We start from the raw sequence: 24,400 nt of genomic DNA, 5'->3' as shown, positions 1-24,400 counted from the left end.
TCGACTTTACTGAAGACAATCGCATGTGATTTATCATGCAGCCCTTGATTGTTGATCACAAAGTAGATGAGGAAAACTAGGATGCCGGGTGTATTCAAAGCTCCGCTATTACTGTCTAGAGTGCGTGGAATGGTGTGCTGTGGTTGGTGGAGCGGATATATTGCATTCTGCAGAAAAGGGAGACTGGCATTTGACGTGGTTTGGAAAAAAAAGGGGAAAAAACATAACCTACTAACTCGGTCGATATTGCATTTTCCATCAAATTCAAAATTGCCTTATCAATACCGACCAGATAAAATACTGATTTTGGCAGAAACTTAAAAAAAAAGATGTTAATCGGGTTTTGGAACAAATCTCTTCATATACATGTATATATAAATATATATAATATATACACACACACACACACACACACATATGAATACTGACTTTATTCTCTGTTGCATGTTTTTCCTTCTCCACTTTTGCCAAGGTGAGCTCCAGGTCATCAATGTCTTTTTTCAGCTCAGAGCATTCGTCCTCCAGTTTCCTCTTCTTGGCAGTCAGTTCAGCATTGATTTCCTCCTCATCCTCCAGTCTCTCGTTTGTCTCTTTGAGTTTGCCCTCGAGCTGGATCTTGCTTTTGATGAGCCCTTCACATCTCTCCTCAGCATCAGAGAGGCTTTCAGATTCCTGTTCATTGACATGGATATAGTTAATCACTTATGTTTAGGGATGCATGAAATATTGGCCACCATATCGGTATCAGCTGATAAACTTTAATTTTTCTGTTATCATTATTAAACTGATATGTGAATACGGCCAATATCTTAGTGCCGATAAATAATGCATTATTTCCTGCAGAGGCACTTCAGATGTGCACTGTTAACCATGATGGTTTTTAATTGCTTGAAATATTGCTCAAATCCCTTTGAAAAGGAAAATGTGCAGGGCAAGTCTGTCATATTATAATGAGATCATTAGCTATTGTAAAATATTGTAACGGAATCTTTGTTTGCATGTGTTTTAGCGCGTTGTTAAGGAAAGAGCGCATTCACAACGGATCCACACATAATTAGCACAGTCAAGTTCGCTTGTGCATTTACAGTCTTTTGTGCAAATGTACGTTATAATATTGTGTTTTTATTTATACATAAAAGTCAGATTTTTCTCATACAGAATGCGTTTGATTAAGCTATATAGACGGTTTAATTAAGTGTTTCAGTTTGCTGTCTATCATCTTTAGCTCAGCACACAAGGCTCAAACAGCAGCTTACAACATTAATAACTATGAATGAGATTGTCATATATATATATATATATATATATATATATATATATATATATATATAAACTTTATAATGAGAATTCTATTATAATGAAACCTTATGAATTCTTTCGGTTTGGTTTCCATATTTCAGCTCGTTGTTGCAGAAAGAGCCAAGAGCGCATCCACAGCACATTCTGATTAGCACATAACTTAGTTCAGGTTCACTTGTGCATTTGCATCTTTTTGTACATATATAAGTTGTAGTATTATATTTATGTTGTATAAATATCTGAATATATGATGCGTTTCTTTGTGTGAAAAAAGCTGGCAGCACTTCAGTATACAGGTGTTCATTCTGTGCTTTAGCTGCACACAGACAGGTTGAACAGCACTGCAAAACAATAATAACTATAATTGGGAATGTTATAAACATAATATTATAAAGACAATATTACCATGATAAAAAAGTTGTGAATTATTTTGGTTTATTTGTCATGTTTCGACGCGTTGTTACAGAAAGATCGTGTCCACGACACATTTGACTATTCGATGTTTGTAGAGCGGGTGCATTGCAATATTGGAAATAGGCTACTTCTGTTTTAAACTGTGAAGGCCAGCCAGTGGATATCATACAAGCAATGTGCAAACTTTGTGCAAGTCAAACATATGCAGGTGAACATCTTTTATCCATGATAGTGAAAGTAAAAACTGAGCGCGCTCTCGGCGTCTGACGACACACACATTAACAGCGCGTATTCTCTCAGAGACGACGAGAGACGAATCTCCTTATATGTCGTATATATAATTTATTTCTTCAATGTTACTCTTGTCTGTGCATAAAATAAAGCTGCTCTTTTGTTCATTGATAAAGTTTTACTGAAGTATAACAATTTTATTTAGGCTATAGGCCTATAACTCATTGTAGGCTATAACAGACCTGTTTTTAAGATGTTTTTTTTTTTCAGTGAGGAGTAGCTTAAGCTTATAGCCTATTTTTATTTTCCTCACAGGTCAAAGCGTGTCAGTTATGCGTTAATGTGCTATGAAATTGTTGCCAAGCAAATTAATTCTAATATTCATTTAATAATAAAAGTAACCTAATAATGCTAGACAGGAAACCGCAGGCCTACATTAATTGCAAATGACAAATACTCTCAATAATGACAATATTTAGTGATTTTGACAATATCTCTGGCTATAGTCCTTACATGATTATCGTCTTTCAACACACTCCATCATCTTAATGCCCCCCCCCCAACCACCCTATCCACTACACCAATGTCCATGCATTGATTTTTTTTTTTACACGTTAATTACTGTTGTCCATTAACTTGTTTCCATTATTGAAGCATTATTTTATTTATTTGTAAGGCTGGTTTATGTTTGATTTATGTTGAAGTGTTTAATGCCTTTCAATGGTGAATCTTTTTTGGTAACGAGGCTTTCAAAAATTATGTAAAATGTGGATTTAGACTTATCTGCCAACATATCGATTAACGTATCGGCCAAAATTTTCATATCAGTGCATCCCTACTTATGTTCATAGCTGCAGGATCCATATTGGGATAAATAAGAGCTGAAATACTCACAGAAGTTACTTGCTGTAGAAGATCGTGTTTCTCCTGAACAAGTGACACCATTTTCTCCTCAAGCTCCTTCTTTTTAGCTAATGCCTTTGTTAAATCTTCTTTCATTTTCTCAAAGTTCTCCTTCATTGATGCCATTTCTTTTTCACTCTCTGCACTCTTCAGAAGAGGCTTGATCTTGAAGTACACCTTCATCCATGGCCAATGTTTTACATTCATGAATGAGCGGATGTTGTATTGGATGGAATAAATTGCCTCCCTGTGTAAATTGTAATCAGTAAATCAGCCTTTATCACTCTGTGCAACTAAACAGTTGTGTTTCAGACATTATTGCAAGTACCTCCTCTCCGTCATTTTGACATACTCCTTCCTCATGACATATCCTCGGGCCAAGGCCTGAGTCATGGTAACCAGACTTGATAGTTTTTCATCTCTCATCTCCTCAAGAGTACCCAACAGACCAGCTTTAAAGAACACCTACAAGAACATTTGTAATATATTATTGGTGTAGTGTTGAAGAAGCCAATTAATGCTTTTCAGAGTAGATGTGGCCTGGGATATGGCCCTAATAATAATTGAGATTGGCTGTTCCAGTAATTCCAGTGGGGAAAAACCTATATTATGGCCTATACTATAGTATAGAATGACATTTGGGAGAATTCTGTCCATTCTTTTTTGATGTAACAGTTTGAGGAGGCACGACAGTGTCTGGTACACAAAGTGGAGTACATATAGAAATGTTTTGTGTAATCTGGTGTGGAATAAGGCTTGACTGACACAAAGCCTAGACTTGAACGCCTGAATTCAAAAGCTTCAAGCCTTCCTTCCTCATACTGTTGCAGGACAATTGGAAGGACTGAATTCTCTACAATGTCATTGTGTTGTAGCAGAGTAAAAAATTTGAAGGAAAGAGTTGAAATAGTTTTGTCCACATGGTGTATTTGCTGAAAAGCTCACCTTGGTGTGTCCAAATTTGTATTGGGTGTGGTCAATATCAATAGAGCCCAATAGTTTCTCTGTAGCCTTTTTGTTGTCAATGAAGTGTCCCTCAGGGATGACAGCAGCATTTAATACTTTGTATCTAGAGGACATTTAGGGGAAAGTAGTATTCTTGTGAAATATGTTAGGAGGTGAAGATTAGGTAATACATCATCTCTAAGTAAGAAGTTGCAAAAAGATGTCATTACCTCTGCTTGAAGTCACCGTAGTGGATTCTACTGGGGAAACCCTTCGTGCAGATTCTGATGCCCTCCAGCACACCATTACACCTGAGCTGGTGGATAACAAGGAAGTTCTCCATCAGACCTGAAATGCAAATGTTCTTAAGGTTCAGTTTTTTTTTCTAAACTGTGATTTATTTGAGTCTTCAAGGATCAAGGTTACCTGGAGTCTTGGTTTCATTAGGAATCAAGCAGCGCACAAAGTGAGGGTGAGTGCTCCTCAGGTTAGACATCAGTTTACCCAAGTTTTCCTGTGGAAAGTTTGTGATTAATCTAATCTGTAATGGTGAAAAATTCACAAACTTCAATTAGAGAGAGAATCTGTTTACCCTAAAAACTGCAGACACCGTCTGGAAGGAACCACCCTTCTTCTTGCCTCCTTTCTTTGCACCTCCCTCTGCTATATATCAGTGACAGAGGTTTTTTTTGTTAATCTTGTGTTGCTGTTCATTAGGTCCTTCAATAATCTCTATTTGTGTCTTGTTGATTCTAACTATTCTCTTGCATAGATATACTTCATATTTTAAAACTACAAAGTCTTTGATCACATAGTTTGTTGTGCTCTGATGGTCTTATTCTTTTTTCTTAGTTTTTGTATAACAAGGTGTCTTGTACATAATTCAAACACAAAGGAATTGAGGAAATGCAAATGTTTGTACCTTCTGGCACAGCGACATACAGCAAGGCCAGCACTTTGAGTGCTGACTTTTGGTAAAGTTGCACAACAGAGTCGTTCAGTGGATCCTTGTTCTTCTCCAACCATCCAGTAATGTTGTAGTCCACAGTGCCGGCGTAGTGCACCAGAGAGAAGTGGGCCTCTGCCTTACCTTTGCCAGGCTTGGGCTTCTCGAAAGCTGAACATTTTCCCAGATGCTGGTCATGCAGCTTGTTTTTGAAGCTTGAGTCTGTAGCCTTTGGGAACATGCACTCCTCTTCAAGAATGGAGAAGATGCCCATTGGCTGTTGAAGAAATATTCCCACTCAAGAACAGGCACAGTGAGATCGTTATTTTAATTTACTGAATATCCTCTTACCTTCTCAATGAGCTCAATGCAGGTAGCCAAGTCCATACCAAAGTCAATGAACGCCCATTCAATGCCTTCTTTCTTGTACTCCTCTTGCTCCAGAACAAACATGGTGTGGTTGAAGAACTGTTGCAGTTTCTCATTTGTGAAGTTAATGCAAAGCTGCTCCAAGCTGTTATACTGATAATTCAACAGAAGCAATTATTGCAACTCACTGTTATCTTGTATGTCTTGATTCTTTCAAAGACATTAATGACTGATACTCACATCAAAGATCTCAAATCCAGCGATGTCCAGCACACCGATGTAGTACTCTCTAGGATTCGTCGTGTTCAACATCTCATTGATGCGGACGACCATCCACAAGAACATTTTCTCATAGACAGACTTGCAGAGTGCAGAGACTGCATTGTTCACCTGACAGATTCAAAGGTCAATGTATTATTACCCTTACTTCTCAAGATGACTATGTCTGAGATATTTCTCACTGTATCCACAAGTTAAATGTGTTGATGAAGTCATCACCTGTGGTACTGTCTGGCCTTTGGTCACCATCTCATTCCCGACCTTCACTCTGGGGTAACACAGAGCTTTCAGCATGTCAGCAGAGTTGATGCCCATGAGGTAGGAGATTTTATCAGCAGCTAAGGAAGCAGAGTTTTATGCATTATTGTTGCTAATTAAGTGACCGTTTTTATATGTTAATTTGTGCTCAAATTTGATCTTACCCTCATTGCCGTCAGGTTCGGCCTGCTCCTCTCTCTGCTTCTGTTTGAACTTCATGGCCCCATGATGCATCACCGCACCTGTCAGCTTGTAGATGCTGATCTTCTCATCAGCATTGAATCCCAGAATGTCAATGGCACTCTGTTTTTACACAGACCAAATAAATCATATTGTTTATTGGAGTATTTTATACTGTGTCATGCACTATTCAGTTAAAGCTTGTGTTTTTCTGATGTTTACTTGCTCAGAAATTTTGCAAAAAATCTAAAATACTACTACTTCTAATAATATTGCAGCTATCCACATACATCTGTGGCAATGAACTCCTCCACATCATCGATGCTCTTGACAGTGATTTCACCCTGGCTAATCATTGGATAGTCGTAAGGGTTGGTGGTGATGAGCAGGGCCTCTGTAAAGAATTGATGTGCAGTATGTTGCCAGTGCTCTCAAATATAGAAATAACTGAAACACACAATCCTGTAGATTTCTCACCGAGCAGCTCTGGCTTGTGTCCAGTCATGAGCTGGTAGAAGATGTGGTAACTCCTCTCAGCAGACAGCTGGAATGTTACCCTTGACTTTTCTAGCAGATCTTTCCAAGAAAAGGTGTGGTAAAAAGACATTGTTTTCAATTGATTAACCCACATCTTAAACTCCAAATAAAATGTTTGGCTAAAAACAGTGTTGACTCACAAGTTTCAATATCTGCTTTGGCCAGTTTACCAGTGCCCGAAAAGTGAATCCTGATGAATTTACCCTAGATTGAAATCATTGATAAAAGCTCAACTGTTTGTGATTGAAAATTTATGATGTTATTAATTATGATTCATCGCCGCAACTTACAAAACGAGAGGAGTTGTCGTTCCTTATAGTCTTGGCGTTACCATAAGCCTCCAGCAGAGGGTTGGCTGCAATGATCTGGTCCTCCAGTGATCCCTAGAGGTAATTGTAACACAGTGGGTAGTCATGAGGTGAATCACAAACACTGTCATCAATAACATTGTCTAGAATAGATATTCACTAACCTGCATTTTTCCAGGGCCAGAGTCTGTCTTTTTTGGACCAGCCATCGCAACAGTTGCAAAGTACTGAATGACACGTTTTGTGTTCACAGTCTTTCCTGCACCAGATTCTCCACTGGAGATTTATATGAGAGCATCATTTAGTCATAAATCTTTAACTGATTTACAATCATAAGTGAAAAGCTTCAGGTTGTGTCAGCAGAAGAATATTTACTCACGTAATCAGGACAGACTGGTTCTCACGATCTGAAATTAAACCGTGATATATTAACAGGATATATAAATATAGGTAGCACTCTATATTAACTTGAAGCTATTAAGTGTTTGTTTGTTTTTTGCCATTATTATTAGATTAAAAGGCTATATCCTAAAGTTAACATTTCAGTTATTTATTCATGTACTTAAGTACAAATAGAAGATAAAATAATGCAAAATAATGGTTGTTATCAAACACTTAGTAATTGATAATTCATTTGAACTGTACTACTCCGTTTCCTCAGCTTAAAACCTCATTTAGGTACCGTTTATAAAGAAGTTGTTAACTAAGGATAAAAAAACATCAGTAACCTTTGATATAAAGATACTATTTTGAGTTAATTCAGCTTTTCTATGAACTCTTTTCATAGAGCAACAGCAATTTATAGACAATGAATTATAGGCTAACACTTCATGCTAGTTATTATAAAGTGTATTTTTCATTGTCTCTTTAACTGTTATATGTTGAGACTGTTGGAATCCACTTACCTGTGAGCATGAACTGGTAGGCGTTGTCAGAGATGGAGAAGATGTGAGGTGGGGCTTCAATCCTCTTTTTGCCTCTGTATCCACTCACGACAACTGCGTCGTACACTGGGAGCCATTTGTATGGATTGACAGTGGCACAGAACAAGCCAGAGTAGGTCTGAAATGGAGATTGTCCAGTTTTACAATGTTTCTGCCCTATTCCAGGAATAAATTAGGATGTACTTACATAGATCATCCATGCTGCGTAACGCTCTTTGAGGTTAAACAGCACAGAAGGCTCATTGAGATGGGTCATCATGGCCATGTCCTCCATTTTGTCAAATTTGGGAGGATTCCTTGGGAAGATTTGATCTTCCTTTACTGTGACAGTCTGTAATAAAAGTCTTTTTTTTAGACTTTTTGTACACATATTTCTACACTATTAACGTGAAAAACTTTAACATTTGAAGACTCAAGCACAGTCACATATGAAATATTATTTTTTAATATTTGATACTTACTTTCCCACAGTCAGTTTTGACAGTAGCTTTGCCAGCCTCTATACTAATAAGAGTACTTTTCAAGTACATCTCAGCTGCATCTGTCACGAAGAATGCTGTTTTGGCATCGAATTTAGCAGTCTGAGCCTCGAGTCGCTCTCTTTCTGGCTTCCGGAGGTAAATGGCCGCCGGGCCGAAACACTCCATTTCACCATCTCCCATGATTGTACTTCACTGTGGAGCACAACTGACATCACCATGCTGATATACTTCATTAGATTCACTCTTTGATTGTAATTGTCTAACTTTCAACTCTAACTGTCCTAATACATTCCAATCAGTTAAACCAAACAGATCATATTGTCACCATCAGTTGGGAAGTTCTTTACCTTGTATTAATCTCAGATGGAAATTGCAGCTGGCAAGTCCAGGATTCTGAAATATAAAATGAATATATACTAATTAGTAATACATATATAATTATAATTGTATATAGATAGATAGACAGATAGATAGATAGTGACTCACCGTATTTTGATGGGCAACTGTCCTGCAATCAGAGGTTGTCATTTATATAGTATCTTTACTGAAGACTCAGCTGAACTGTTCAGCTGGATTTGGTCATGTTATTCTACATGGTTTATGTTGATGTAAATAGCAGCAGGCTGTCGTTCATTTGTTTTGTTGGTTTGCTGGAGCATGTGATATTTTAATTTTTTAATGGTTTAGATCAACTGAACAGTCTTTCTATACTTAAATTCATGATGTTGATATGTTTTAATTTTAAAGCAATAACATATTAATCATAAACATTTGGATAATATACTTATATGACATAAAAGTTTAACAGTCCATGTTTTTCTTATGTTTTGTCTCTTCTTTTTAATGTAGGCTTTCTTGTTGAGTGTATGTTTGTTTACAATGTTTAATTTGATGTCACCAAGGTCTTATTTCAATGTTGCTTCTTATTTCAATCTTGGCAAAGAGGAGGAACTTGATTCAGATGTGAAGAAGCAGTCAGCTGTCACTACTATTTAATTTTAGAGGTGAAAGCAAGACTAGCACCATGTGATGACTAAAAGTTTTTACTTTTGATAAAAGGTAATATACAACTTGAGTTTTGGGCAACTATCATATTAATAACTATTTGTTTTTGAACTTTTAGCATCCATATTATTTCCTCTTTAAAAACCAAAGATGGACGGTGACAGTCCTTCCAAATGAATAAATAAATAAATAAATAAATAAATACATGTATCTGACGGACTTTTTTGGGGGAATTAAACCTCAGTGATTACTGCACATACAAATCTTATTTCACGGTCATATAATGACTATCAAACTTATAAACAGAATGTTCATATATGGACAAATTATAAATATAGCACAGTGAGAGCTCATGTTTGTATTAAGTTTAGGTTACACATCCAGGCCACGGTGAAGACTTATTTGACCTATCATGACATTAGTGTAAGATTTCTCAGTACGTGCACTGCTTTTTCAATTGACTGTACTTTTGAAATAAATAAATAAATAAATAATTAATTAATTAAAAGTAATAATGTTTATGACTAGCTCTAACTCTCTAGATTTACGTTTATATGTTAACATTCATTAGCTGCTGCAGTATACTATTGTAATAGATTGTGTTAGAGTCACAAGCCTAGGAATTTTGCTTGATTTTAATATAAATTTACAGACAACAGTCACCATACTCAGAAGCATTTGGCCCAAAGATGAATAAGTAGTACACACTTATTCATCTTTGGGCCAATTGCTTCTGAGTATGGTGAGTTGCATTTGCAGATGCATTCCTATATGAAGATGGTACTGTTTGTTATCACACCACATCTGTCCTAAGTGCATCAAGTCAAATACGGAACGTCAAACCACAAAATCATTTACTTTTCTTGAATGTAGTTTTTGTTTCATTATAGTTTTAGTCGACTAAATATCATAAAATTTTAGTCGACTAAATCGACCATGAATTTAGTCAGCTAAAATCTAATGGGTTTAGTTACAGTGCATTTATAAAGCATTTCTCTAAAACGTCCAAACATATTACAGTATGTAGGTTCATTTCTTGTATTTGGCAGTTTGGCAGGTTAGACAATAGTTTCAATTTGGCTTAAATAGATTCAATTAGGTTAATAACCTTAAATGAAAAAAGAAAAACAAAGAAAAGGATATATCATTACTTCTGATGAAATGTTAACAACTGTGAACAAATACAATTTAAATAAACAATTTACAATTGTCTCATTTTGTTCATTTATATATTTAGCTTATTTTCTCTTTTTATGCAACCATAACATTTATAAAATTTTATGTGAACAGTTTAAGCACACATATGAGATCAATTGTATTTTACTGCATTTATGCACTTATGATTAGACGAAAGTTGTGCGTCATACACCTAATAATAATAATTGAAGCATAATACAAATGACTGTTTTCCTTCATATTATACATTATAATAATCAAATAACATGGATTCAAGTGACAATTAGTCCATCTTATAATTAAAGAGAGATATTTCCATACCATCAGTGTCCCTGAGATGACCGACAGCTGATGCGTTTCCCATTATGTTCAATATTAGACACATTACATCACTCACACCCAAAGCAATTATTGTAAATGAAATGATCACAGATAATAGTTTAGATGTACTGTGCTTGACTGAAACCTGGCTAAAACCAAATGATTATTTTGGTCTAAATGAGTCCACTCCACCAAACTACTGTTATAAGCATGAGCCCCATCAGACTGGTCAACAATATATAGTGATATTCTCAATGTTACCCAGAAAACAGGATACAGGTTTAACTCATTCGAAATACTTCTGCTTAATGTTACACTGTCAAATATGCAAAATAAATCTATGGTATCTCTTGCTCTGGCTACTGTGTTTAGACCACCAGGGCCATATACAGAATTCCTAAAAGAATTGTCAGATTTCCTCCCAGACCTGTTAGTTACTGTTGATTAGGGGTTGCATGACTTCTGATTTCTGCTAGTCGATTTTTTATCTAAAAAACACTCGAGTTACTCAACTACCCGTGGTTCATTCTACTGTAAATGAAAAGACATTACATAGTTCGTATTTAAACACTTATAAACTCATAGTCTAATGCAACAATTATGTAAATTGTCATAACTTTATAATTACGCCATTACATATTTTAATTTTCATGTAACAGCCAGTATTTGTATCTGTAACAATGACAAAATTATTTGTAACTGCATTCGGATAAAACCAGATGGAACGTTGTACAATGACTTGACCGTTACCACTATATATATTTTTTTCATAGTAATCACTGAACAAGTATGACGTATTAAACTAAAACAATTATTAATTTTTTAAAATATATTTATCATGCAAGCAGAGAGATCTTCACTAAAGAGAGATGCAAGCAGAGATAACTTTACTAAACAAATATGCTGTTACAAACCAGCAAAAGATAAAGATGCAAACATGTAGGCCAAGTAGTAATGTATCTGTATCTAAGCTGATTATTAGCCCACTCTTGAGAGAGAACTGGTTTGGTTTTTGAGAGACTGAGATGCGCAAAGCGGCTATTTGATTGGTGAGCGCGCTGTGCTTATTCCATTCATTCATATCATATCGTAGCCTAAGGTTTAAATCATTGCCTTTTAAATATATACAAATAATAGAATGTGTATGATGTATTATTATAGGTGATATTACTCTTGCCAAGCTCTGATTTATGAGGGATGCACGGAGAGGCAACAGCAATGCGGTGTTTGATTTGCGCTCTTTTCATTCATAAAGTTTACATTCATTCATGTCACACTCTATTGGGTGACTTTAGAGTTCTTTGTATAATATTGCGCTGATCCCCTGGCTCAACTGTTATCTAGCAAACACCAGACTGTGCCAGCCTCAGCCGAATATTTAGGCAGAATTATTACTTGTCCCTTGTTTGTTTTTGAAGCCATTATCTGTGCCATTCCAAATAAGGTATTCGGCTTTGGGGACACCCCTTATTATTACATTACATGTTTTAATTTTACATGCAACATAGATAAAGTCATAGAAAGTAACAGCTACACACAATATTGTTGTTCTAAAAAGCACGTCGTACTTGCTAACTGTGCATGCATTATGGTTAATGCATGCTCGAGTAGTCGATTGTTTATGCAAGCACTAAGGTTGATAAAGTACTTAATAACTGAGATTTAAACATTCACATTGATAATACAAATGACACATTAGGACTTGTGTTTACTGAACTAATTTGACTCTTTAGGAGTCAAGCAAAATGTCACTTAGCCCACTGGGTGTTTTAATCATATGCTAGATTTAATTATATCACATGGAATCGATCTTGCTGATATAGATATCGTACCTCAAAGTGATGATGTTACAGACCATTTCCTTGTATAGTGAACGCTGCGTATCACAGATATTAACTATATGGTTCTGCCTAACCTTGACTATTGTTCCAGCCACCAAAGACAGATTCGCAAATAACTTGATTTATCTCAACTTCTCTGTTTACCCATAAATACACATGAATTTAACGAAATGACTGGCAACATGGGCACTATCTTCTCTAATACATTAGAAGCTGTTGCCCCCATCAAATTGAAAAAGGTTAGAGAAAAAGCGTACTGTCAAGTCAAGTCACCTTTATTTATATAGCACTTTAACCTGTCAGCCAGCACCCCCCATTATGGGACTCACAGCTGAAAGTGCTCGACCAAACTTATAATTGTAACAGTTTCCTACTTCAGTGTGTTACAAACATAATTTTGGAAAGAAGACCCTTTGGGCTTTACTTTTTATCAACCAGATTTGATAATGCTCAAAAATATTATAAGATATAGACACTGAAGTGCCTTGATTTTTTTTTTTTTACCACACTTAAATATATTTTTTTATTTGATAAGAAAATACAATAAATGATACCTGGAGCAATCTAGAAAAGTAATGGGTTGAAAGTCACATGTCTCATGAGTTTATATTTCAAATCTGAATAAGATATGAAAAATGAGACTCCTGCAAATATTTTTCTGAGACTATGTCTACACCCCCCACCCCCCAAATATATATATATATAAAAAAATTACCAACAGTATTGAAGGCTTGTACAAACTATTTAGTAATTAATCATACCACTGCATAGTTTTTTTTCCATTATAAAACCCTAGACAGAAACTTAGACATCATATAAGTGATTTATTTGAGCACTAGAAAAATACAATAAGAATATTTAAGTAAGAAAAAAAAGAAAAAAAAAAAGAATTAACTTTGTTTGCCAGTTACAGAAAATCCTGAGATTGCTTGAAACGCAACATTTACAATGAATTATGATGCAAATAAGTGCTGATGTGCTGATGGCCACTTATACAGATGGTAATAACACAAATGTGCCATAAAGTAAATAATCCACTCTCTCTATTCATATAGACTCGTTCACTTTGATAGCCGTGATCATACAGTAATAGCGATCTGATTTGGGCTGATTTGCACTCAAACAGATGGTAATCATGCAGATACATTCACATTCAACATAAAACACACTCGCAAATATATAAAAACTGTTGAAAAATAAAACAAACAAAGAAAAAGGTGATCGCTATAAGTTCCGCCTCCATCACCTAACAGGTGTGTCAGAGCGCGTCACGAGGGAGCGTCAAAATTCAAATAAACAATCTTTCGTCAATCTTTCATTTATTATTTTTTCCAGTGGATCGTCTCATTCTGTTTGTGACACTGTACACTGCAAAACCATGCCATTTTTTTACTACCAAGACGCAGTTTCCGACCATGAGTTATTCCATAACGGACGCAAACAGTTCTGTCGCTGAAGAACTGAAATGTAAACAAAGGAATTATGATCCATATTACAAGGTTATTGCTTCATTGGACCAAACGTGCTCCATGAGATGACGTTCAGTGGACCCTTACCTTTCCAACTAAACTGGAATTTACAGCTGTTGATGTGTTTATGACTCGTTATTACGACGGATCTGGTATGTACAGCATTTCTAATGTTCATGTTTTTATGAATACTGCTTACACAAATGTAGCAAATACAGTCTTTATAAGCTTTCCGTTGAAAAACAGTGATCTGTCGTCGATGCTTGAGGATTAGATCTTTATAATGATACATAGTTTGTCAAGATTAAATTTGTCCCGTTTCATTTAATCTATTCGTAAACACTGACAAGTGCAAGTTTAGAAGCTTTCAGGGCGAGGGCGTCGGGGTGCTGGCTACGAGGTTAAACAAAATACATTGCATCAAAGCAACTGAATGTGACGATTCGTGTACCAGGGAGACACAGGAGAGAGTAAGAGATCCAATTGCAGGTATTTATTATCAATTCAGGGTAATGCAATTCGTGGTCGAACAAGCAGAGGTCAAAGCCAAACAGCCAGTCCAAAAATAAACAAACAAATAAACAAAGGAGGGAACAGGAAAGGAACTCAGTAAAATGGGAAAACAGAGACAAGAGAAGTGCAACACAAAACAAGGAGTCCAGGAGGGAGGTGGACCGGCGGAGGATCAGGGGGAGGGACGGAGGGCCAGGTCCATAGGAGGAAGACAGACAGAAAAAAAAAACACAAAAACATAAGTCCAAGAAGGACATCACGTGACGCCCACCAGGGCGTAGCAGAAGACCACCACAACCGTGTGGTCAGGGCAGAACCCCCCCAGGGCAGAGCAGAAGACCACCACAACCGTGTGGTCAGGGCGGAAGCCCCCCAGGGCGGAGCAGAAGACCACCACCTCCGTGTGGTCGGGAAGGATGCCCCCCAGGGCGGAACAGAAGACCACCACAACCGTGTGGTCAAGGCGGAAGCCCCCAGGGCGGAGCAGAAGACCACCACGACCGTGTGGTCAGGGCGGAAGCCCCGCAGGGCGGAGCAGAAGACCACCACATCCTTGTGGTCGAGGCCGAAGGACCTCAGGGCGGAGCAGAACACCACCACAACCGTGTGGTCGGGACGGACGCCCCCCAGGGCGGAGCAGAAGACCACCACAACCGTGTGGTCAGGACGGAAGGCCCCCAGGGCGGAGCAGAAGACCACCACATCCTTGTGGTCGAGGCAGAAGGCCCCCAGGGCAGAGCAGAAGACCACCACATTCGTGCGGCCGGACCAACAGGAGGACAAGTCTGGTTGGGCAAGTTGGAAACATAGAACATGAACATGTTAAGGGTAGCCTCTGTGGCCACAACAGGAACAGTCGGGTGCTCAGAGAGTTCGACTGAGACATGACGAGTCTCTGGAAGTTCCGCAGAGGCGAGGAGAGACTCTGGTAGTTCAGCAGAGACGTGGAACGGTTCTGGTAGTCCCACAGAGAAGTGACGAGACTCTGGTAATACCATGGTGTTTATACTGGATTCCAGAAGATCGGTGCTGACTTGACTCTGCTCATGAAGATTACTGGTGACTTACATTTGTTCATGAAGATCATTGGTGACTTACATTTGTTCATGAAGATCATTGGTGACTTGTATTTGTTCATGAAGATCAGTGGTGACTTGTCTTTGTTCATGAAGATCACTGGTGACTTGAACTCTCCCATGAAGAACCCCGGTGACTTGACTCTGTCCTTGAAGATCACCAGTGACTTGACTCGGTCCTTGAAGATCACCAGTGACTTGGCTCGGTCCTTGAAGACCACCAGTGACTTGACTCTGTCCTTGAAGATCACCAGTGACTTGACTCTGTCCTTGAAGATCACCAGTGACTTGACTCTGTCCCTGAAGATCACCAGTGACTTGACTCTGTCCCTGAAGATCACCAGTGACGTGACTCTGTCCCTGAAGATCACCAGTGACTTGACTCTGTCCTCGAAGATCAACGGTGACTAGCCTTGACTCTGGAAGGTCCACGGTAAATAGCCCTGACTCAGGAAGGTCAATGGGGACTAGTCCTGACTCTGGTAGCTCAATGGTCACTAGCCCTGATTCTGGAAGGTCAATGGTGACTAACCCTGACTCTGAAGGGTCCACGAGCACCTGACTCGACTCTGGAGGGTCCGCGAGTCCCTGACTCAACTCAGGAAGGTCAACAGGAACTAACCCTGACTCTGAAAAGTCAACCGTGACTGACCCTGACTCTGGAAAGTCGATGGTGACTAGCCCTGACTCTGCAAGGTCAACGGTGACTAACCCTGACTCTAGAAGGTCGACGGTGATTAACCCTGACTCTAGAAGGTCAATGGTGACTAACCCTGACTCTGGAGGGTCCATGAGCACCTGACTCGACTCTGGAGGGTCAACCAGAACCTGACTCAACTCTGTAAAGTCAATGGGTACCTGACTCGACTCTGGAAGGTCAACAGGAATCTGACTTGATTCAGGAGGATCAACTGGAGCGTGACTCGACACTGGATGGTCAACAGGATCCTGACTCGACTCTGCATAGTCAACTGGAATCTGACTCGACTCTGGAAAGTCAACAGGAACTAGCCCTGGCTCTGGAAGGTCAACGGATTACTAACCCTGACTCTGGAAGGTTGACGGTGACTAACCCTTACTCTGGAAGGTCGACGGTGACTAACCCTGACTCTGGAGGGTCCATGAGCACCTGACTCGACTCTGGAGGGTCCACGAGCACCTGACTCGAATTTGGAGGGTAAACCGGAACCTGACTCAACTCTGGAAAGTCAACGGGCACCTGACTCGACTCCGGAAGGTCAACAGGAATCTGACTTGATTCTGGAGGATCAACTGGAACGTGACTAGACTCTGGATGGTCAACAGGAACCAGACTCGACTCTGGATGGTCCACTGGAACCTGACTCAACTCTGGAGGGTCAACCGGATCCTGACTCGACTCTGGAGAGTCAACGGGACCCTGACTCAACTCAGGAAAGCCCACTGTAGCTGCCATCCTCTGCAGTGGCTCTGGGCTGGTGTCCATCTTGTGCAGTGGCGCTGGATTGGTGGCCATTTTGTATTGTGGTGCTGGCTCAGCAGACGTGACGTGAACAGTCTCTGGATCAGCAAATGTGACGTGAACACTCCTGGGAATCTCTAGGATCTTTGACAGCATGGAGAAATAATCCAAAAATGTCTCGGCGGCCATCTTGGGCGTTGGCGCTGAGCTGGCCGCCATCTTGCACCGTGGCGCTTGGCTGGTGACCACTTTGTGCTGTGGCGCTGTGCTGGCGTCCATCTTGCCTCATGGCGCTGGGCTGACGGCCATCTTGTGCAGTGTCGCTGGACCTGCGGCCATCATGGGCAGTGGTGCTGGGCCGGCGGCAATTCTGCGCAGTGGCTCTGAGCTGGCGGCCATCTTGTGCTGTGGCGCTGGTCTGGCATCCATCTTGCCTCGTGGCGCTGAGCTGGCGGCCATCTTGTGTTGTGGTGTTAGGCTGGCTTCCATCTTGCCTCGTGGTGCTGGGTCGGCGGCCATTCTGCGCAGCGGCGCTGGGCTGGCGGCCATCTTGTGCAGCGGTGCTGGCTCGGCAGACTTGCGCCTCCTTTCTCCTCACCGTCCACAATGGAGAGACGGCGACTCCCCTCCGAACTCAGGGTCGACGGGTGGCCATATTGGGGAGTGATGCCGGACCTCATCTCGACCACCCACTCCTGAGCGACCTCCCCTGGTCCCACGAAATACGACCAGGCGAGTACCCTCAAAACCATTCCTCTCACGCTCGGTGGCTGGGGAGGAAATTTGAATAGACATACCACCTGATCTCTGTTTGGATGGAGTCCTTCTGTGACGATTCGTGTACCAGAGAGTCAAAGGAGAGAGTAAGAGATCCAATTGCAGGTATTTATTATCAATTCAGGGTAATCCAATTCGTGGTCTAACAAGCAGAGGTCAAAGCCAAACAGACAGTCCAAAAATAGACAAACAAATAAACAAAGGAGGGAACAGGAAAGGAACTCGGAAGACGAGAGGTTAGGGTGAATCTCGGAAGACGAGAAGACGAAGGGGAATCTCGGATGACGAGAAGGCTGATAACACGAAGGGTAAGGACTCCATACAAACAACAGGGAGAGACTGGTATTTATAAGGAGGCTAATGACAATAAAGTGACAGCACCTGGTGCAATTAACAGGAGTGCAATTACTGTGAAGACAGGACCAGACTAGAGGAATTCTAGTGCCTACGGTGAAGTGCCTAAGGGGAAGTGAGCCCACTAGTGGAGACCCAGCGAAACAGAGACTAGACAGCATGACACTGAACAACATTAATTAGGAAAACAGTGTGTCAATAATGCAAAATGAAATTTAAAGGCAGTTCATCATTGAATTCAGTGATGTCATCATCTCAGTTCAGTTTAAATAGTGTCTGTGCATTTATTTGTAATCAAGTCAACGATATCGCTGTAAATGAATTGACCCCAACTAAGCAAGCCAGAGACAAGGAACCTTATTAAAAATTAAATGTTGAACAAAAATAAAAAATAGACATTTCAGGAAAATGTCATGTTTTTCAAATAAAAATATGAACTTCTGTTATGAAACGGGACATCTATTTCATACATTTCCACTGTATAGGACACCCAGACTTAAAGCATGTTTATTACACGCTTTGGGAGGTACAACAAATGAAAATTGTAAATTCACACCAAAGGCATCAAAACTATGAATTAACACGTGTGGAATTATATATGGAATTATATACGTAACAAAAAAGTCTGAAACAACTGAAAATATGTCATATTCTAGGTTCTTCAAAGTAGCCACCTTTTGCTTTGATTACTGCTTTGCACACTCTTGGCATTCTCTTGATGAGCTTCAAGAGGTAGTCACCTGAAATGGTCTTCAAACAGTCTTGAAGGAGTTCCCAGAGAGATGCTTAGCACTTGTTGGCCCTTTTGCCTTCTGTCTGTGGTTCAGCTCACCCCTAAACCATCTCGATTGGTTTCAGGTCCGGTGACTGTGGAGGCCAGGTCATCTGGCACAGCACCCCATCACTCTCCTTGTTGGTCAAATAGCCCTTAATGCCTTCAGTGTGACTCTACAATTTTCATAGTCATGAAAATAAAGAAAAACACATAAAGAGAAGGTGTGTCCAAACTTTTGGTCTGTACTGTATATCAATATTCCTATTAAATATTATTATGAAAATCTTGGTAATAATTACACCCATTATTTCACTTATTTGATCATTCTTTGTTGGAGGAATATCATCAATAACATTCTTAACTTTTGAGTTGAGGAGTCATGGAGAATATCAACAGAGTCTGCAGAAATGCTTGGTGTTAAAGATATAGCCTCCATAAACATTACACTTGTGTTCTCATTAATGCATCTCCTTCTGACAGAGACAGATCTAGATTCAGTTGTAGCAGACATCAAAATATCAAAGAAAAAACAGAAGTGATCAGATAGTGCTACCTCCTTAATAACAATGGATGAAATGTTTAGACCCCTACTGATGATTAAGTCTAGAGTGTGTCCACCTTTGTGTGTGGGTCCATGCACATGCTTAATCAAGTCAAAAGTGTTTAGAACGTTATCATTTCTTTTGTAGTTTTGTTTTCTGCATTATCTATGTGAATATTAAAATCCCCTGAAATAGCAAAACTGTCAAACTCTGAGGAAATCATTGATAACATTTCTGTGACCTCTTCAACAAAGGCTGGAGAGTATTTTGAAGGCCTGTAAATAATAATAAACAGAATGTGTAGAGCACCTTTCAGCACAATCCCTAGATATTCAAAAGACAAGTACTGACCAAATGACACTTGCTTGCATTGATAGACATCTTTAAATAGAGCAGCTACACCTCCACCTCTCCTAACAGTCCTGCAGACACTCATGTAAGTGAAGTTAGGAGGGGCTGCTTCATTGAGGACTGTTGCACTGCAACAGTCTTCTAGCTATGTTTCAGAATTGAACTGTTCATGAGGTAGGTTGCCTGGGGGAAGAAACTGTTCTTGAGGCGGGCTGTCCTGGCAGTGGCGTAGCCAGTGGAGGGGCCATGGGGGCACTGGCCCCTCCTGAAAACTGATTGGCCCCCCAGTGTGCCCCCACCCTTCTACTTGTCTGTCACTCACAAATTCAAATCATAATCTTTCAGTTTAGTAAATAACTCATGATTGCGTCGCGATGCTTCTCAACGAGGACCAAGAATAGCGAGCTGCTGTTTTCCAATGAAAAAAAGAACACGGTAAGTTGATTTATTTTATATAGCTTATGTTTTTCGATTAGCAAGTTGTTGCAGTGCAAGAAGTGTTTGGTACTAACGTTAACGTCTTTCGGTGTTAGACAGACCAGGTTCGATGAAGATGTTATCTCCTATAGCAGACCAAGATGCTAATCATTATATTTACTATGCTCCTCTGATGCTGAATGTAAAAGGGGTTTACTGCGTTACGATTTACTTATTTTTCAGCCGAATGCGCCGATATAGGCAACAACGCAATTTAAAGCAATGGTTTAAAAAAAGTATAATTGCAATTCTAATAAAGTCATTATTGAATCATGCAGTCGATTAGCGACTTTTTTCACTTAAGTGAGGTGACGAAACAAATCGTATCTAACGCTCCACACTTGAGACTTTTTTTACAGTCTATGGGTGAGACACATGCAAAAACATTGTTTTTTTTACTGGTCAATTTTTAGATTTGGGTCTTCTTTCAGACTTGTGGTGAAAAAAAGTCCAAAATACACATATAGGTCTTTATTTTACTACACCTTTAGTCTATTTGCGTCTGTAGATTTCTCATAAATTCAGTTGGCGTTCTAAATCACCATGGTACTCCGCGATTGCTGTCTGCACCCTGGAAAGCTGTCTCTCTAGCTCTCTCTCCCATACAATGTTCTCGGATCCAAATATGGTCATTTCCTTTTCATCAGCAACCAATTGTGAAAGTACAATGGGGCATTTAACACTAAAAGTGAATCTCATTGGCTGATGCCAATTTCCGACAACATGATTCGTTCAGACGCATAACGTGACGTGCCCTGACATTTCCACAGTGTTTTTGACTGTTTCTCTGTTTAGTTGAAGGCCATAAATGCTGAGTTATAGGTTTTGATGTGTTTTAGTTGGTTTGTTTTGTTGATTGCTAAGGATTTGACAAGATATTGTGTCTGTAAATAGTTGTTTCCACTAAAAAAATAATTAGCTTTTACATTACAAATATTTAAATGCCGTTTTCTCAAAATGAGTTTTTTGTCATTCTTCAGTACAAACATCTTAGCCTATGTAGCAGCTATGTGCACCAAACCCTCCAGTTATACACTTATATTCTGTATTCTGAAGATATCTCCAGAGGGATTTGTTAATAAATCATTACTGGCCTGATTAATGAGACATTTTAATAAAAATAAAAAATATGCAGAAAATATATAAATATATAAATATGCTGAAATCCCTCTGAACATCTTTTTTCATCTTGTGTGTAATCAAAATGAAAAAAATATTTTAGCAACTGGCTTTATCATATGTTCATCATATGTCCGCAAATAACATGCATGAACATGCATTTAATGAATGATTAAATAGCAAAATAAATAACTAATACTAAAATAACACTGGACTAATTAAGCTATTCTAAACTGTTTCTATGGGATCCACATATTTTACATGTTAAACTAAAGCTACCTTTTTGAACAAGTAGCTATCTAACAAAGTATGGATATATGATATTTTTAAATCAATATGCTCAAGATTAATTAGCCTTGACATAAGTAGATTTTGTTTATTCATCAATTCATCAATATTGCATTTATATTAGTTATATTAATTCATTAATTGTGTATTTATTTCTATGAATTATTAATGTTATTCAGCATTTATATAAATAAGGCTATTATATATATTATATAAGGCTATTATAAATAAACTCTATTATTATTATTATTATTTGTGAGTTGTACACTATTCATACATTGGATTCTTTTATTTATTACAGTTTTTCTTTCACTTTTGTAAAGTGAAAAGTTAATACAAATTGTATTTGATTGTTTTGATTTAGAGCAGTGAATAACTGCTATTAAAATATAATAGGGTATCACTGTTTATTACTGATTTTAAAGGTTACTGAACTCTTGAAATGATTTGGATATACAGTTCAAACAACTGTTTGAAAATTGGCCCCTCTGTATTACTCGTGGCCCCTCTTGTGCCCCCCAGTTGAAAAAAATCCTAGAATCGCCTCTGTGTCCTGGTATTTGCGGCTCTGAAGCGCCAGCTAGATGGCAAAATTTCAGAAAGTGTGAAACTTGGATGTGAGGGATTAGGGTTGCCACCCGTCCCTTAAAATACGGAATCGTCCCGTATTTGAGAATAAAATAGCGCGTCTCGTTTTGAATCAATACGGGACGGGGTTTGTCCCGTATTTTAGGAGTTGTCTTCAATACAGCATCTCGTGCAGATCATCCCACCGGCATTCTGTGAAGACTCGTCCTATTCTGCCCCTGATTGGGTAATACTCGCTGCCATCGGTGGATTGATTGGTTTGTTTCAGGTTCACAGCCAATCAGAGTCAGAGGAGGGCGGGTCTCTTGACAGAGAGTCGATTTGAAAGAATGGCGGAGGCTGGTCCAGATACCCAACCGCGTCCAGCGCTGAAACGAAAGCGGACGCAAACGTACGACGAATGTGGGAGGAATCAAATACTTGGCTGGAAAGTGTCAGCGGAAATGAGTATCAAGCACAATTTGTCGACGAGTGTTCTCTGTTGCGCACGGTGGCTTTTCAGATGCTCGAAAGCATGCCTCGGGAGAACAACATTCATAAACTTTATAATAAGTTTAATTTATTAAACATTAGTGTATTAACTAACATGAACTAACAATGAGTAAGAAATACATTTGTTACATTATTTATTAATATTTGTTAATGTTAGTTAATAGATATAAAGCTGTTCATTGTTTGTTCATGTTAGTTCAGTGCATTTACTAATATTAACAAGATTTTAATAAAGTATTATTAAATGTGGAAATTAACATGAACAAAGATGAACAATTGCTGTATAAGTGCAGTTCATTATTAGTTCATGTTAATTAATATAGTTAACTAATGAACCTTATTTTAAATTGTTAAAGTCAAACACATAAGCATTATTTTAATAAGAGATAAGATAGATATATTTAATAATAAAAATATAGTGCCTAAGTGAAGCAAATAAACAACTTAACTAATTTAAATGATTGCATTCTTCAATAGGCTACTGTAGAATTAACAATTGACTATATAAAATAGATTAATTTACCAATAATAAAAAAACAAATTTTGTGTTTAACATGAATTTAGAAATGTTTATAGATCGGTTATTTATTATGTGGTTTCAGTGTTTGGATGCTGTTACTGTCTGCAAACAATGACAAATATTTTATCCAAAATCTGTGTTCACGCCACCTTATACAATTACTAAAGTTCATTAGCAATTAATATTTTTATGAAAACATGTTTTAACCCTTGTGCGTTGTTGGGGACGTTTTCGTCCACTAGGGGGTAAAGTTGAGTCTTATTTTGGCCACAACTTTCTCTGTGTTTGAGCTAATGGAATTAAATTGAAATTTTTCAAAAACTCAACGGTACACTGTGGGCAAATTCACTACCCTTTCAGTATGTTCGTGGATGAAAACATCCACTAAATTAAACTGCTGTAAAAATGTATCAGATAAATATTTTTTTAAATTTATTTTGCATAAATCTATTAATCAACCTCAGTCCTGATCAAAACTACCAAATTTTTAAACAAATTCCAAGATTTTAACTTTTTAATTACCAAGTTCATAAATGATGTCACAGATTTGGGAAAAAACACACAAAATTACATATTTTCAATATAAAAAGTGATTGTGGACTGGATTTTTTTTAACCTTTTATCACAGTCTTGGGCATGTCAAAGATTAGTAACAAGATTGGCTTTGATGCATTGTTTGTTTTTGTGCAGCATTAGATTTAAAATTTTTCTCCCTAATTTGTTGTTGGTGGCTGTTTTTGCCCCATTGACTTCCATTATAATGACATTTTTTGATTGCAAAGCCATATAATCATGCATTCTTGATTGTTTGTGGTTTTCACTTTTGGGAAGAGGTAACATTTGTTATTTTTTACAGTTGATCACTAGGTGGGACCATTAACCCTTTAAATAGGCCTGTGCAAAAAAGGCTTGGTTTCTGGCTTGTATATGGAGTTATATGGAGTATAACAGCATATTATATTGAGTGTGTATGTGTGTGTGTGTGTGAGAAAGAGAGAGAGAGAGTGTGTGTCCCTTATTTCTCTGTATTTAAGGTGGCAACCCTATGAGGGATCCAGATTGATTTTCTGAGCCCTTTTCCTCACTTTGGATGTATACAGTTCTTGAAGGGTGGATAGGGGAACATCAATAATCCTTTCAGCAGTCCAAAGCATTCTCTGTAGTCTTCTGATGTCTGATT

General features: G+C 38.4%; 1 protein-coding gene across 1 annotated transcript in view; it reads right to left on the bottom strand.

The window, feature by feature from the left end:
• The window catches only part of LOC132157526 (myosin heavy chain, fast skeletal muscle-like), a 317,123-nt gene that overhangs the window by 5,688 nt on the left and 287,035 nt on the right, over window positions 1–24,400 (bottom strand). The window contains exons 2-22 of the mRNA XM_059566899.1: window positions 8,075–8,287; window positions 7,801–7,944; window positions 7,575–7,731; window positions 7,049–7,076; window positions 6,834–6,945; window positions 6,652–6,744; window positions 6,502–6,565; window positions 6,302–6,400; window positions 6,115–6,218; window positions 5,809–5,947; window positions 5,606–5,724; window positions 5,348–5,497; window positions 5,090–5,260; window positions 4,715–5,015; window positions 4,385–4,455; window positions 4,219–4,306; window positions 4,023–4,140; window positions 3,793–3,916; window positions 3,176–3,312; window positions 2,839–3,094; window positions 430–672 (exon numbers count right to left, since the gene is read on the bottom strand). Of these exons, the coding sequence (XP_059422882.1) occupies window positions 430–672; window positions 2,839–3,094; window positions 3,176–3,312; window positions 3,793–3,916; window positions 4,023–4,140; window positions 4,219–4,306; window positions 4,385–4,455; window positions 4,715–5,015; window positions 5,090–5,260; window positions 5,348–5,497; window positions 5,606–5,724; window positions 5,809–5,947; window positions 6,115–6,218; window positions 6,302–6,400; window positions 6,502–6,565; window positions 6,652–6,744; window positions 6,834–6,945; window positions 7,049–7,076; window positions 7,575–7,731; window positions 7,801–7,944; window positions 8,075–8,275 (2,919 nt within the window). The 5' untranslated portion in view covers window positions 8,276–8,287. The remainder of the gene's footprint in view (window positions 1–429; window positions 673–2,838; window positions 3,095–3,175; window positions 3,313–3,792; window positions 3,917–4,022; window positions 4,141–4,218; window positions 4,307–4,384; window positions 4,456–4,714; window positions 5,016–5,089; window positions 5,261–5,347; window positions 5,498–5,605; window positions 5,725–5,808; window positions 5,948–6,114; window positions 6,219–6,301; window positions 6,401–6,501; window positions 6,566–6,651; window positions 6,745–6,833; window positions 6,946–7,048; window positions 7,077–7,574; window positions 7,732–7,800; window positions 7,945–8,074; window positions 8,288–24,400) is intronic.

Source organism: Carassius carassius, chromosome 14 (assembly GCF_963082965.1).
Source record: "Carassius carassius chromosome 14, fCarCar2.1, whole genome shotgun sequence".
In the NCBI taxonomy this organism is placed as follows: Eukaryota; Metazoa; Chordata; class Actinopteri; order Cypriniformes; family Cyprinidae; genus Carassius; species Carassius carassius.
This window is presented reverse-complemented; position numbering and strand designations above follow the sequence as displayed.